Source organism: Otolemur garnettii, unplaced genomic scaffold, assembly GCF_000181295.1.
Source record: "Otolemur garnettii isolate 467f Iridium unplaced genomic scaffold, OtoGar3 scaffold00152, whole genome shotgun sequence".
Classification (NCBI taxonomy): domain Eukaryota; kingdom Metazoa; phylum Chordata; class Mammalia; order Primates; family Galagidae; genus Otolemur; species Otolemur garnettii.
Genome location: NW_003852547.1, coordinates 1,871,573 through 1,884,041, shown reverse-complemented (window position 1 = coordinate 1,884,041; position 12,469 = coordinate 1,871,573). Strand labels below are relative to the sequence as shown.

Below are 12,469 nucleotides of genomic sequence, written 5' to 3'. Positions count from 1 at the left end.
GAGGAGAGGGAGGGGAGGGGGGAGGATGTGTGGAGGGAGGGTAATTAATGGGACCACACCTATGGTGCATTTTACAAGGGTGCAAGTTAAATCTACTAAGTGTAGAATATAAATGTCTTAACATAATAACTAAGAAAATGTGGTGAAGGCTATGTTAACTAGTTTGATGGAAGTATTTCACATTGTCTATAAAACCAGCACATTGTACCCCATAATTTCATTAATGTACACAGCTATGATTTAATAAAAAAAAAAGAGGTGATGGTGACAATAATGCTAATGAGAATAGAGTAGAAAATAACAGGGCAGATTCATTGATTCATTAAGCACCTACTGCAAGCTTGCTACCATCTTTTTTTTTCTTTTTAGACAGGGTTCTGCTCTGTCACCCAGTCTGGGATGTAGGGGCTGATCATAGCTTAGACCCAAGCTGATCTTGAATTTCTCACTTCAAGTAATCTTCCTATCCTGCGATCCCAGAGTGCTGGGATTGTAGGTGTGAGTCACCAGCCCTAACCACCCCCCCCCACTAGTGTTCTAAGTGCTGGATATGTGCCAATTCCTTGATTCCTCACATCTGCCCCACAAATCACACATTCATATTTTGCTAGATGTTGCAAATATCTGCTGTCCACTCTTCTCTGCTCTGTTGCCTTAAAGGCCAACTTCTCTGAGTGGCATTGTTGGGATTCCCTTGCCTTTTGCTGCTGGTTGGCTTCTGTCAGTGGGGATGTTGGCAGTGGGGACGGGAAGGCAGCAGGGCAGTGAGCTTAGTGATTAGTCCCGCCATTCCCTCCCACTCAGTCACCAAGGCTTGGCTGTGCTCCTCTAGCTCCTGTTGGGTGACCTGTTCTGGGGTCTGCTCTTTCTTTTGCACCTTCTAGCCTGGAGGAGGTAACAGTTCCCTGCAGTTTCTAGCCCCTGGGTGCTGCACACTTTCATATTGTTCTACTTATACCTGCCTACCCCTTGGCAAATAGTCCCTGTCTGAAACTCTCCTCACTGCTTCCTTAGAGCAGACCATCTGTTTCTTGCCTCAACCCTGACTGACGTGACTATCATACCCCAGTTATAGATGAGGAAAAAGAGGCTCAAAGAATTTAAGACATTTGTCCAGGATGTCATAGATGGTAAACAGAACTGTGATCCACACCCAGGCAGTCAAAATTCTCAGCCTCTAAACTGGACTGTTGAGCATACCCAACCCTTGCTCTCTTAGTTCCTCTTATTTCCTGTTATTAAAATTTCATACTGAAATGCGGAGCCAGAAGGCCCTGCTTGATAAGACCCAAACCAAAGTCTCTGACAAAAGAGGATACAGTGGAGAAGCTGGTTAAGACCCACTGACACCAAGATGGTGACTAAAGCAATCTCTGCGGCAAAATGCTTGACATTATAATTACCATTATTCTATTCTATTCTTTTCCTCAGGCTAGAGTGCCATGGCTTCCGCCTAGCTCACAGCAATCTCCAACTGCTGGGTTGAAAGCATCCTCCTGCCTCTGCTTCCCGAGTAGCTGGGACTACAGGCGCCCAGCCTGGCACCTGGCTATTTTTCTATTTTTACTAGAGACAGGGTCTCACTCTTGCTCAGGCTGGTCTTGAACTCCTGATCTCAAGGGATCCACCCATCTCTGCCTCCCAGAATGGTGGGATTACAGGTGTGAGCCCCGTGCTGGGCCACTGTCATCCTTCTTGGCTCCACATTGGCAAGTCCTGGGTGTACTGTGATGGTATCTTTTAATGAGCTCTTAAAAATGCAAAGTAATAGGTGGTTACTTTTAAGGATCTGAAATATCCACTTACAGAATAAATGTTAAAACATCTTGATAGACAAACGAGAAATGGTGGCTAGTGGTAACCACTCCCAGGGGCACACCATCAGATACAAATGCTCTGTCTGGGCCCTGGAGGGGATGTGAGAGGTCTCAGAGCTCAGATGATCAGCTGACACCACGTGCCAACCTTTCCCAATTACAGCTTCAGGGATCCCCTCCACAACCCTGAGATCGGTAGTAGTCTGTTTTACAAGTGGGGAAACTGAGGCATAACATGCTTCAGTCTCAGACTCAAGGTCATAAAGAAGAGCTGGGAGGGGCGGTGCCTGTTGTTTAGTGGGTAGGGCGCTGGCTCAATATACCAAGGGTAGTGGGTTCAAACCCAGGCCTGGCCGAACTGCAACCAAAAAATAGCCGGGCGTTGTGGAGGGTGCCTGAAGTCTCAGCTACTCAGGAGGCTGAGGCAAGAGAATCGCCTAAGCCCAGGAGTTGGAGGTTGCTGTGAGCAGTGTGACACCATGGCACTCTACCGAGGGTAATAGAATGAGAGTCTGTCTCTACAAAAAAAGAAAAAAGAAGAAGAGCTGGGAGTTGCAGGTATCCCTGTGGGGGGCTCACTGCCCATCTTCCTCCACTTCCATTGATTTTATCTCTGACTCTGCAGCTGGCATGAAGTTTCTACTCCCTGCTCAGAAACCTTCTGTGGCTCCCCAGTGCCCTACAGACACAGTGCAGATCCCTTCATTTGGCATCTCTGCTGCCCTCCAAGCTCCTTTCACCACTCTCCCATCATTCTCCATATCAATCACACTGAACTTGCATCTGGGCCTTTGCCAATGCTCTTCTTGCTATGTACAGTGTTGTTCCGCTTGACTCTAATTTCTTGTGATTTGAGCTTCTGCACAGGCATCCCCTCTACTAAAGACTTTTTGCCCCTCAGGTGTTCTTGGTAATAGATACTACAGTGTTTGAACAGGAGCCTCTGATGACTTAATGGAGTGATGGAAGTTCTTGCTGCAAAATGACTGGTATAAAGTATTGTACTCAAGTATTTGCTTAGGGTTTTGCTTTTCTAACCTGATGGGAAAAAATTGCTTTCTTGCACTTTTGTGGAACAAAGAGTATAGAGATACAATGTGTACAACTGATGCCCTATCTTTCTGAGGTCCTCCCCTGGTCACCACCTCTTCAGCCTCAGATCTGAGTCCTCTCTTCTGGCTGTTGCCCTTCTCCCTGCACGGTTCCAGTCCTACCTGCTCAGGGCCACTGCTGCCTGGGGATGGGTCTGTCTTCCCCACTGGACTGAAAGCCCTGGGAAGATGGGGCTGGGGCTGTCTTGGTCAAAGCTGTGTCCCCTGCCCCATCCCACACAGGCTGGGTACAGAGCGAACACTTGGGGAATGTTTGTTGAATAAATGACAGAAGGAGAAGATCCCAGGTCACGCAGTCCACACTCTGGGGATGGTGTTCTAACTCTGACACAGCAGCAGGAGCCTCTTGATTCAGGGAGTGTCCCCAAGGCATCTTAAGCAGAAGCCCTCACTTCTTAGCTATGCTTATTCCAGCTGATGAAAAACATGGCTTTATTTGCAGATGTGGACGCTGCTAGACTGGGGTTCATCACCCTGACTCTCCCACTTATTATTTCTGGGCTCTGAGCCTCAGTTTCCCCATTCATCAAGGGGGGAGGATAATAATACCATTTCATAAGAGTACCTGAGATTTTCAGGGCTGAGGATAGTCTAACTTACACATTAGCACTTCTGGCTTGCCCCATACTGAAAGCATCTGTCCCCCTGCCCAAACTGTACCCATTCCCATTCCCCGTGAGTAGGCCCTGGTCTTTGGGGCAACCAGACCACCCTCACCTTGGCTGCAAATTGTGAGGACCTCACTCTCCACTTGGCCACTGTCTTGGGACATTCCTCGCCCTGCCTTTCTTCCCAGGGCTTTAACTGAGGCCTGTACTGTTGTATGTCTATATATATATACACATATACACTCACATATATACATATGTAATTATAATTTATAGCTTTATGGATGTATAATTCACATACCAATTAACTTATTCCCCCCATTTTCACACCACTTTATTTCAAAATAGTAATGGGTTTAAAACCAATGTGAAGGATAAATTTTAGTGTGAGATAATACTTCTTCTGGGTACTCTGATAAGTTATACCATTACCTCTACTTTTTCTTTTTAAAAATTAATATTTTAAATTGGCAGATACAGGGCAGCACCTGTGCTCAGTGGGTAGTGTGCCAGCCCCATATACCGAGGATGGTGGGTTTGAACCTGGCCCCGGCCAAACTGCCACAAAAAATGGCTGGGCATTGTGGCAGGTGCCTGTAGTACCAGCTACTTGGGAGGCTGAAGCAAGAGAATAGCCTAAACCCAGGAGTTGGAGGTTGCTGTGAGCTGTGACGCCACTGCACTCTGCTGAGGGCGATAAAGTGAGACTCTGTCTCTAAAATAAATAAATAAATAAAATGGACACACAGAAATTGTACATATTTATGGTGCACAATACAATATTTTAAAATATGTATACTTATCCTTCAAAAATGGAGAAAAAACAAAATGTGTATATACATTGTGGAATGGCTAAATTGAGCTAATTAACATGCATTACTTCACATACTAGTGTTTGTGGTGAGAATCCTTAAAGTCTCTGTGAACAATTTACTTATTTAAAGAGTATAACTCAATGACTTTTAGTACACTCAAGAGTTGTGCAACCATCACCACAATCAATTTTAGGACATTTGCATCACTCCCCCCAAAAAACCCTGAACCTATTACCCCTATGTCCTAATCCCCCAACTCCTGCCAGCCCCAGACAACTAATAATCTACTTTCTAGCTCTATAGATTTGCCTGTTTTGGACATTTCCTATAAATGGGACTATTTAATCTGTGGATCTTTTGTGCCTGGCTTTTTTAACTTTTAATGTTTTCAGGGTTCACTCATCTTGTACCATGTTCATTTCTTTATTCCCTTTTTAATCACCAAATATCCCATTGTATGATATACCACATTTGTTTATTCATTTATAAGTTGATAGAAAAATATTTTAAAAATATAAGAGTAATACATTTTATAGCATAATACTTTGACACCTAGAGAGAAATATCACCTCTTTGAAATTTTTACTGTCTTTTTCGAGCTTTATATTGCCTCTTATTGTTTCTATTCCTTTTACAAAAAAGTAGAATTATAGTCAGCTAGTCTTACACAGTATTACAAAACAACCCATGCTCCTCATTACAGAATAATTTGGAAAGTAAAGTAAAAAAACAGCAAAAACAAAAATTTAGGACCTTAATTCTGTTCCTTAAAGGTAACCATTTTGGGGGGCATATTTCCTTTGAGATTTTCCCTTAATTTTTATTTATTTATTTATTTACTTCTTGAGACAGAGTCTCACTTTGTTGTACTCGGTAGAGTGTCGTGGCATCACAGCTCACAGCAACCTCAAACTCTTGGGCTTAAGCGGTTCTCTTGCCTCAGCCTCACAAGTAGCTGGGACTACAGGTGCCTGCCACAACACCTGGCTATTTTCTTTGTTGTTGTTGCAGTGGTCATTGTTGTTTGGCAGGCCCGGGCTGGGTTCGAACCTGCCAGCCCTGGTGTATGTGGCTGATGCCCTAGCCACTGAGCTACAGGCAATGAGCCTAAAATGAATTTTTAATCACACAAATGCTTCTCCTTAGAAGAAAATTAGAACTACCTAAAGTCAAATCTCCCTTTGTCCTCCCCAGCTGAGCCAGTTCTGTCCCCTCCCCCACTTGATATTACTATATCAAGACAGCACTTTGTGTTTATAGAGTTGAAATTATGTGTACCTTCTTTGTATGCTGCTTGATTTTCTTCTGATGTTTTATAAACAATCTGCCAAACTCTCCACTCCCAAGTGCAAAGACATAAGTTACTTTCTAAAAGCTGGTTGCTATTTTATCCAGTGGCAAAGCCAATCCCCAAAGTATATCTTCCCACCCCCTGAAAGATCCAGCAACACACAGCAGGCTTTGTCTCCACCTCATAACTATAGCAGCCAAGTAGAAACTTTCCCACCTCATTTTCTTTCCTTCTTCCCCTCAAGAGGGCCCTGAGGGGTCTCAAACAACAGCTCTGAGGGGAAAAACAGAGGGAAATAGGAAACAGACTCCCCTTGCTGGCTTGAGCTAGGAACTTAGCAGAGCTTTGAACTTGGTTGAGTTTGGGGCTTTAAAATCACTCATATGGGATTTTTAAGACCTAGAAAAGGAGGCAATTCATTTGCTATCTGAGAGGTGGATGTGTGTAGTCTCTGGAAAGTGTGGTCTGGGTAGTCAGACCACCTGGCTTTGAATTGTCATTCTGCTGCTTGAAAGCTGTGTGATCTGTGGAGGGCACATAACCTCTCTGAGCCTCAGTTTCCTCCACTGTGAAATGGGAATCACACAGCCCCTGCCTCATCAGATTGTGATAAGAGTTACATGTCACAACATGAAAGCACTGGGACTAGGCTGGCATGTAAACATATTCAGTCACAACTTCCTATTACAATGCTGCTATTATTTTATTGTTGTTATTTTTACTTATTATTAGGTCGTGGATAGCTGGGGTGACACAGGGTGCTCTGATGGCATGGGCTTGGGTTGGAGTCCCAAATTCAGATTCTGCTCCTTTCTAGTCCTGCTATCTTGGGTAGGTGACTTCGTCCCTCTCTGCCCCTCGCTTTCCTCCTTTGTAAATGGAGCCAATGGCACCTCCGCTTGGTGGGGTCGGGGTGGGTGGGTGGGTCAAGAGCTCTGGCGAGGATGGTGTCGGTGTTGCTTGGGTTTGAAACTGACCAGAGTAGGAGCTCAGGAGCTCTGAGTGGGGATGGAGACTCTCCCCGGGGGTGCACCCACCTCTCCCTAACCAGTGGTGAGGTCGCCTCCTCTCCCTAACTAGCGGTGAAGTCGCTGTCTCTCAACGCACCTGTTACAAGCAGCTTCTTCCATGCAGGGCTGTGGCTGGTGCCGGCGTGCAGAGGACACCCCATGCCGCGTTCTGTCCAGGGACTGTGCACAAGTCTCCCGGTCATGACGTGAGATCTTGCAGATCTACACAGTCAAGGGTACAGCCCTGACCCCGCCTCGGCCCCTCCTCTATCCCTGCCCCGCCTGAGTCCCCGGCTCCCGCCGTAGCCAGGCTGGCATTCTTCGCTAGAGCAAGATTAGTGGTGGGAAGCAGGCTAGGGCAGGGGTCCTGGAGAGGGGGCTTGGCAGTTTATCTTTCCTCCCCCATAATACACAATCCCCGCAGGGAGGATAATGAAGGTGAAGGGAGGGGCAGAATTTCCCAGCCCCTTTTCCTGCAAATCTTAGGCAAGGAGCGGCCAAAGGTCATATGGTAGGAAGTGGCCTGTGCCTCCTGCCGGTCTCCTGGCTTCCCTCCCAGACTCTGTGACTAGCAGCTTTGTAAAATGGGGATGTTAATAATAGCATGTGTCCCAGTGTAAGAGGGGACCGTGGACCTGAGTGTCCAGAACAGTGCCTGCTCAAAGAATAACAGTAGTTATTAAATTAATGCCAGTTATTATTTCTGGTATCCAGGATATCCTGGAATCATGTTCAGAATCCCTTTATCAAGACTGTTTGTATTATATCCTGAACTGTAGAACCTGGAAGGAGAAGCCAAAAAGCCTCCTTTTTCTCTCTCATCTTACTCTTCAGGCCCATTATTTCCTCCTCAAATTAATAATTACATAGCTTGGACTATTAGCTAGTGTTTATCCAACACTTACCTATGCCAGGGACAGTGCCAGCCCTTTTAAAATTGTTGAATTGAATTTGCATTTTCCAGGGGTAGAGAGGATGGGACTCTTCTTCCAGGGGTGCCCAGGGGCTAATTCACCTAACATCACAGTGGCTTTCTGTCAGTTCTTGGAGGGAGCCACCTCAGGGCCTTTGCACTTGCTGTTCCCTCTTCTTACAGCCCTACACAAATCTTCTCAAGGCTGACTGCTTCTCATTCTGGCCTCCATTCACATATTAGCTCCTCAAAAAGGCCTTTCCTAACGTCTGCAGCAACTCAGGCCCCCAGCTCCTTGCTGGCAAGTCACACTTTTACTGTCATTACACCATTTGCCACCACCTTAGATGGTGTACTTGTTTATTATCTGTCTCCCTCTCCTCACTCCCACCCCCTCAACTAGAATGTCAGGTCCAGGAAGGTAGGGATTTTGTCTGGTTCATGGCCATGTCCCTCTAGTGCAGTATTTGTCAACCTTTTTTTTTTTTTTTTTGCAGTTTTTGGCTGGGGCTGAGGTTTGAACCCACCACATCCAGCATATGCGGTCAGCACCCTGCTCCTTTGAGCTACAAGCACTGCCCTTTTTCAACCTTTTTTAATCTCACAGCACACTTGAACCTGTAGTTAAACTTCCCCAGAACACTTAAATTATGTTGATTAAAAAGAAAAAAAAGTAAAAGAAAGAATGTACTTACTATGCTTTGAATTTCTTTGGAAAATTATTTAATTAATTTAAAAATTTTTGTGACACACTGTAGCACAGTGGTTGGGGCGCTGGCCACATACACTGAGGATGGCGGGTTTGAACCCAGCTCAGGGCAGCTAAAACAACAATGACAACTGCAACAAAAAATAGCTGGGTGTCGTGGCAGGAACATGTAGTCTCAGCTACTTGTGAGGCTAAGGCAAGAGGATGTTTAAGCCCAAGAGTTTGAGGTTGCTGTGAGCTGTGATGCCACAGCACTCTACTGAGGGTGACATAGTGAGACCCTGCCTCAAAAAGAAAAGAAAAGAAAAGAAAACCACTGCTCTAGTGACTAGAACAGTGCCTGGCACATCATAGGTGTTCAATAAATTATATTTTAAAAAAATTAGCAAATTAATGAATGAATGAGCGAGTGAGTGAAATGAGTCTTGGGATTTGAACTCATATCTATCTGATTCATATTTGCTTATGTTTTTTCCTTCCAGAAGGGTCCAGTTTCCACCTAAGGCCAAGGTTCACCCATGAGTCTCTAGTTACAGTCATCACCAGGTGACTTGATTATTTATTAGCATTAGCCAAACTGCCTCTTTAATGACTTGTCTGTCTCTGCTGGGCTGATTAGCCAGGCCAGGAGATCACTGATAGAGATAAGCAAATATTTGCAAGGTGATTAATAACCAGCATGCGGGTGAGGACTCTGGGGTTTCTGCTCAGCTAACACTTGCTCTCTCTTAGCCAGTAATAGTAACTGGAACTTCCTTCTAGAAATCAATGTCTTCCTGGCTTTAAAGAGACCAGGGGCTCAGGACTGACCAGTTAGGGCATGTCATACCTGACCACAGTGATTGCTTGAAAGCTAGGCACTGTCCCTAAAGCAGGCCAAGAGGGAGCAATCCTAGGACTCTTACTGGAACTCTAGGGGAATAAAACATTTTCCTTCTTCCAGGTTTGCTGAGCTGAAGGAGCCTAAGTGAAGAGTCTATCTTTCTACAATGAGCGGAGAGGCTGCCTAAGAATGAATTTGACACACAAGAAAGCATAGTTGGCAAATGCAAAGAGAGATTTCTGACAACACCATTTAAACACCTAGATTTGACCGGGCAAGGTGGTCAACGGGTGGATTGCTTGAGCTCGTAAATTTGAGACCAGCCTGAGCAAGAGCAAGACCCTATCTCTACTGAAAACAGAAAAAATAGCCAGGTGTCTTGGTAGGCACCTGTAGCCCCAACTACTTGGGAGGCTGAGGCAAGAAGATCACTTGAGCCCAAGAGTTTGAGGTTGCTGTGAAGTATGATGCCATGGCACTGTATCCAGAGTGACAGAGTGAGACTCTGTCTCAAAACCAACAAACAACCCTCCCTCCCACCTAGATCATCTGTGAGTTGAGCCTGAGGTGGATGCAAAGCCTTCAGATTTTGTGTTGTGCTAGTCTGCGCTTTCCCATTGTTTTTGCTGAGCCAGTTTGATTTAGGATTCTGTTACTTGCCTCCAAAATAACTCTGATTGAAAGAAAAGATGAAAAACATTTTTGAGAGGCTCTGATTCCTAATCTAGCCAAAGAGGAGGCTGGATAAGGAATGCCTCCTGGGGAAGAGGTTGTGGAGTTGACCCCTGGGGAAGGAGGAGAATTTGGAAGGTCAGAGTTTCTGAGAACGTCACCCAAATTTCTGCACTAAGAGATGACTAACCTAGCAAGGGCTTCTGGCCACGTAAGATAGTGCAGTTAGGATGACCCCAGGTCCCCATTAAAATGCCTGTCTAAAAAAAAGACGATAAAAACCCCAAACCAAAAATCAAAATGCCTGCCTGAGAAATCTCAACCCCTCCAGGAGAGCGTATTATTTGTTCTAGCTAACATCTGGCATTATACCCCTATTTCCCTTTCTTAGAGCTTTTACTAAAAAGGGCTTACAATTGCCAATCCTACCTCTGTTTCTTTGAGATATATACATATCTCCTACAATTCGGGGATGTTTCTCCAGGACCTGATCTGGGCTTGGTCTGCTAGTGTCTATGGGAGGCTAGAATCCTGACTATGACAATGGCCAGCTTGCAGATGAAGCTGGTCCAATCCCACTGACACTGACCAACCTTTAGGATTTTTACTTGTGCCCACGTTCTCTCGCTCTCCCTCCTTCTCCCTTCCAGACATACCGATACCTCTGTACAAATCAGAACAGTGCTCAGCTCTCTCTCCACTGTCAGTGGTCACTGAATATAATCTTTTTCATGGCTTTAACTAATTGTCCACTTTTTTTTTTTATCATGAACATTTCTCAAACTTCAGTGTTTCTCCTCACATTTATAACTCCTTCCATATGTACATGCCACCTACACTTTTCTTTTCTTTCCTTTTTTATGAGACAGCGCCTCAAGCTGTCACCCTGAGTAGAGTGCCGTAGCATCACAGCTCACAGCAACCTCCATCTCCTGGGCTCAAGCGATTCTCCTGCCTCTGCCTCCCAAGTAGCTGGGACTACAGGCGCCCACCACAACACCCGGCTATTTTTTGGTTGCAGCTGTCGTTGTTGTTTGGTGGGCCCAGGCTGGATTCGAACCTTCCAGCTCAGGTGTATGTGACTGGCGCCTTAGCCGCTTCAGCCACAGGCGCCGAGCCTACACTTTTCTTTACTCCATATATATATATATATATGGAGTCTTGGGCTTAAGTGATCCTCTTGTCTCAGCCTCCTACAGGCACCTGCCACCACACATGGCTAATTTTTCTATTTTTAGTAGAGATGGGGTCTAGCCCAGGCTGGTCTCAAATGTCTGAGCTCAAGGGATCCTCCTGTCCTGGCCTGCCAGATGCTGGAGTTACAGACATGGGCTACCACACCTGGCAACAAATTTTTCTTTAAATATCTTCATTTATTTATTAAAATATCCTATTCCTATTTTATATTTAAATAAAATATCCCTTGGGGGAGAAAGAGAATGACCTTTATCCTTTATTCACTGAGTTGACAAGACTGTTCTTCCTTGACTCACTCTGTTCCTTTTTTTTTTTTTTTTTGAGACAGAGTCTCACGCTGTCACCCTGGGTAGAGTGCCATAGCATCACAGCTCACGGCACCCCCAAACTCTTGGGCTTAAGCGATTCTCTTGCCTCAGCCTCCCAAGTAGCTGGCACTACAGGTGCCCACCACAACGCCTGGCTGTTTTTTGGTTGTCACTGTTTGGCAGGTCTGAGCTGGATTTAAACCCACCAACTCCAGTGTATGTGGCTGAGCTACAGGTGCTGAGCCCTCCCTCTGTTCTTAATAGATGGGGAAACGCAAGTGAAGGAGAACCCACTAAGAGGACCTACATTTTGGCTGTGACGTCCACATACTGTCCTGGACAAAAGTGGGCAGCATGAAGAGTAGTGTGTGGCTTCATTACACCGTTATCTCTTCCATGAAAGAGTTTAACTTTCTGTTTTGATGGTAATCCAAGTTCTTAGTAAAATTTCAGTATAGATGTCAGTTTATAGAAATGTGGTAGAGTTTTTCCTCCTTTGTGTAGGACCGCCATTTTTCTGTTACAGCTTTCCTTTGAAGTATATTTTGGAATATGACAGTCTTGCACCTGAAGTAATGTGACCCAGGCTTTTGACTGTGTTTGGTCCATAAAGGCATCATGCCCAGCTTCAAGGCAATCAGGCTGACTCCAGAGGAACTTGGTTCCCAAGGATGTATGGGCCATACTTCTTCATCTTTCAGAGGACATAGTTTACTTGCTAACTGGGTTTTATCTTCTTTAGAGACCAACTGCTTAACAAATGAGACATCTTTTTCTTGCTCATCCCACTAAGTACCATTCTTGCCATGGAGACGTCTATCAAAAAGCCAGATGTTTAGGTTTGGCGCCTATAGCTCAGTAGCTAGGGTGCCAGCCACATACACTGGGGCTGGTGGGTTTGAATCCAGGCTAGGCCTGCCAAACAACGGTGACAACTACAACAACAACAACAAAATAATAGCTGAGTGTGTGGTGGGTGCCTGTAGTCCCAGCTACTTGGGAGACTGAGGCAAGAGAATTGCTTAAGCCCAAGAGTTTGAGGTTGCTATGAATGTGATGCCATGGCACTCTACTGAGGGTGACATAGTGAGACTGTCTCAAAAAAAAAAAAAAGCCAGATGTTTGTTCTGTTCCCTGAGTTAGGGCGGCACCCAGGCACCTGAGGTGTTGTAGCCCAGCACCTATCCTATTTTC

General features: G+C 45.3%; 1 protein-coding gene and 1 pseudogene across 1 annotated transcript in view; both read right to left on the bottom strand.

The window, feature by feature from the left end:
* IGSF23 (immunoglobulin superfamily member 23) overlaps positions 1-6,814 on the bottom strand; it is a 16,328-nt gene extending 9,514 nt beyond the window's left edge. Inside the window, exon 1 of the mRNA XM_012811148.1 lies at positions 6,751-6,814. Within this exon, the coding sequence (XP_012666602.1) occupies positions 6,751-6,814 (64 nt within the window). The remainder of the gene's footprint in view (positions 1-6,750) is intronic.
* Positions 6,815-11,578: 4,764 nt separating this feature from the next.
* LOC100959585 overlaps positions 11,579-12,469 on the bottom strand; it is a 4,891-nt pseudogene continuing 4,000 nt past the window's right edge.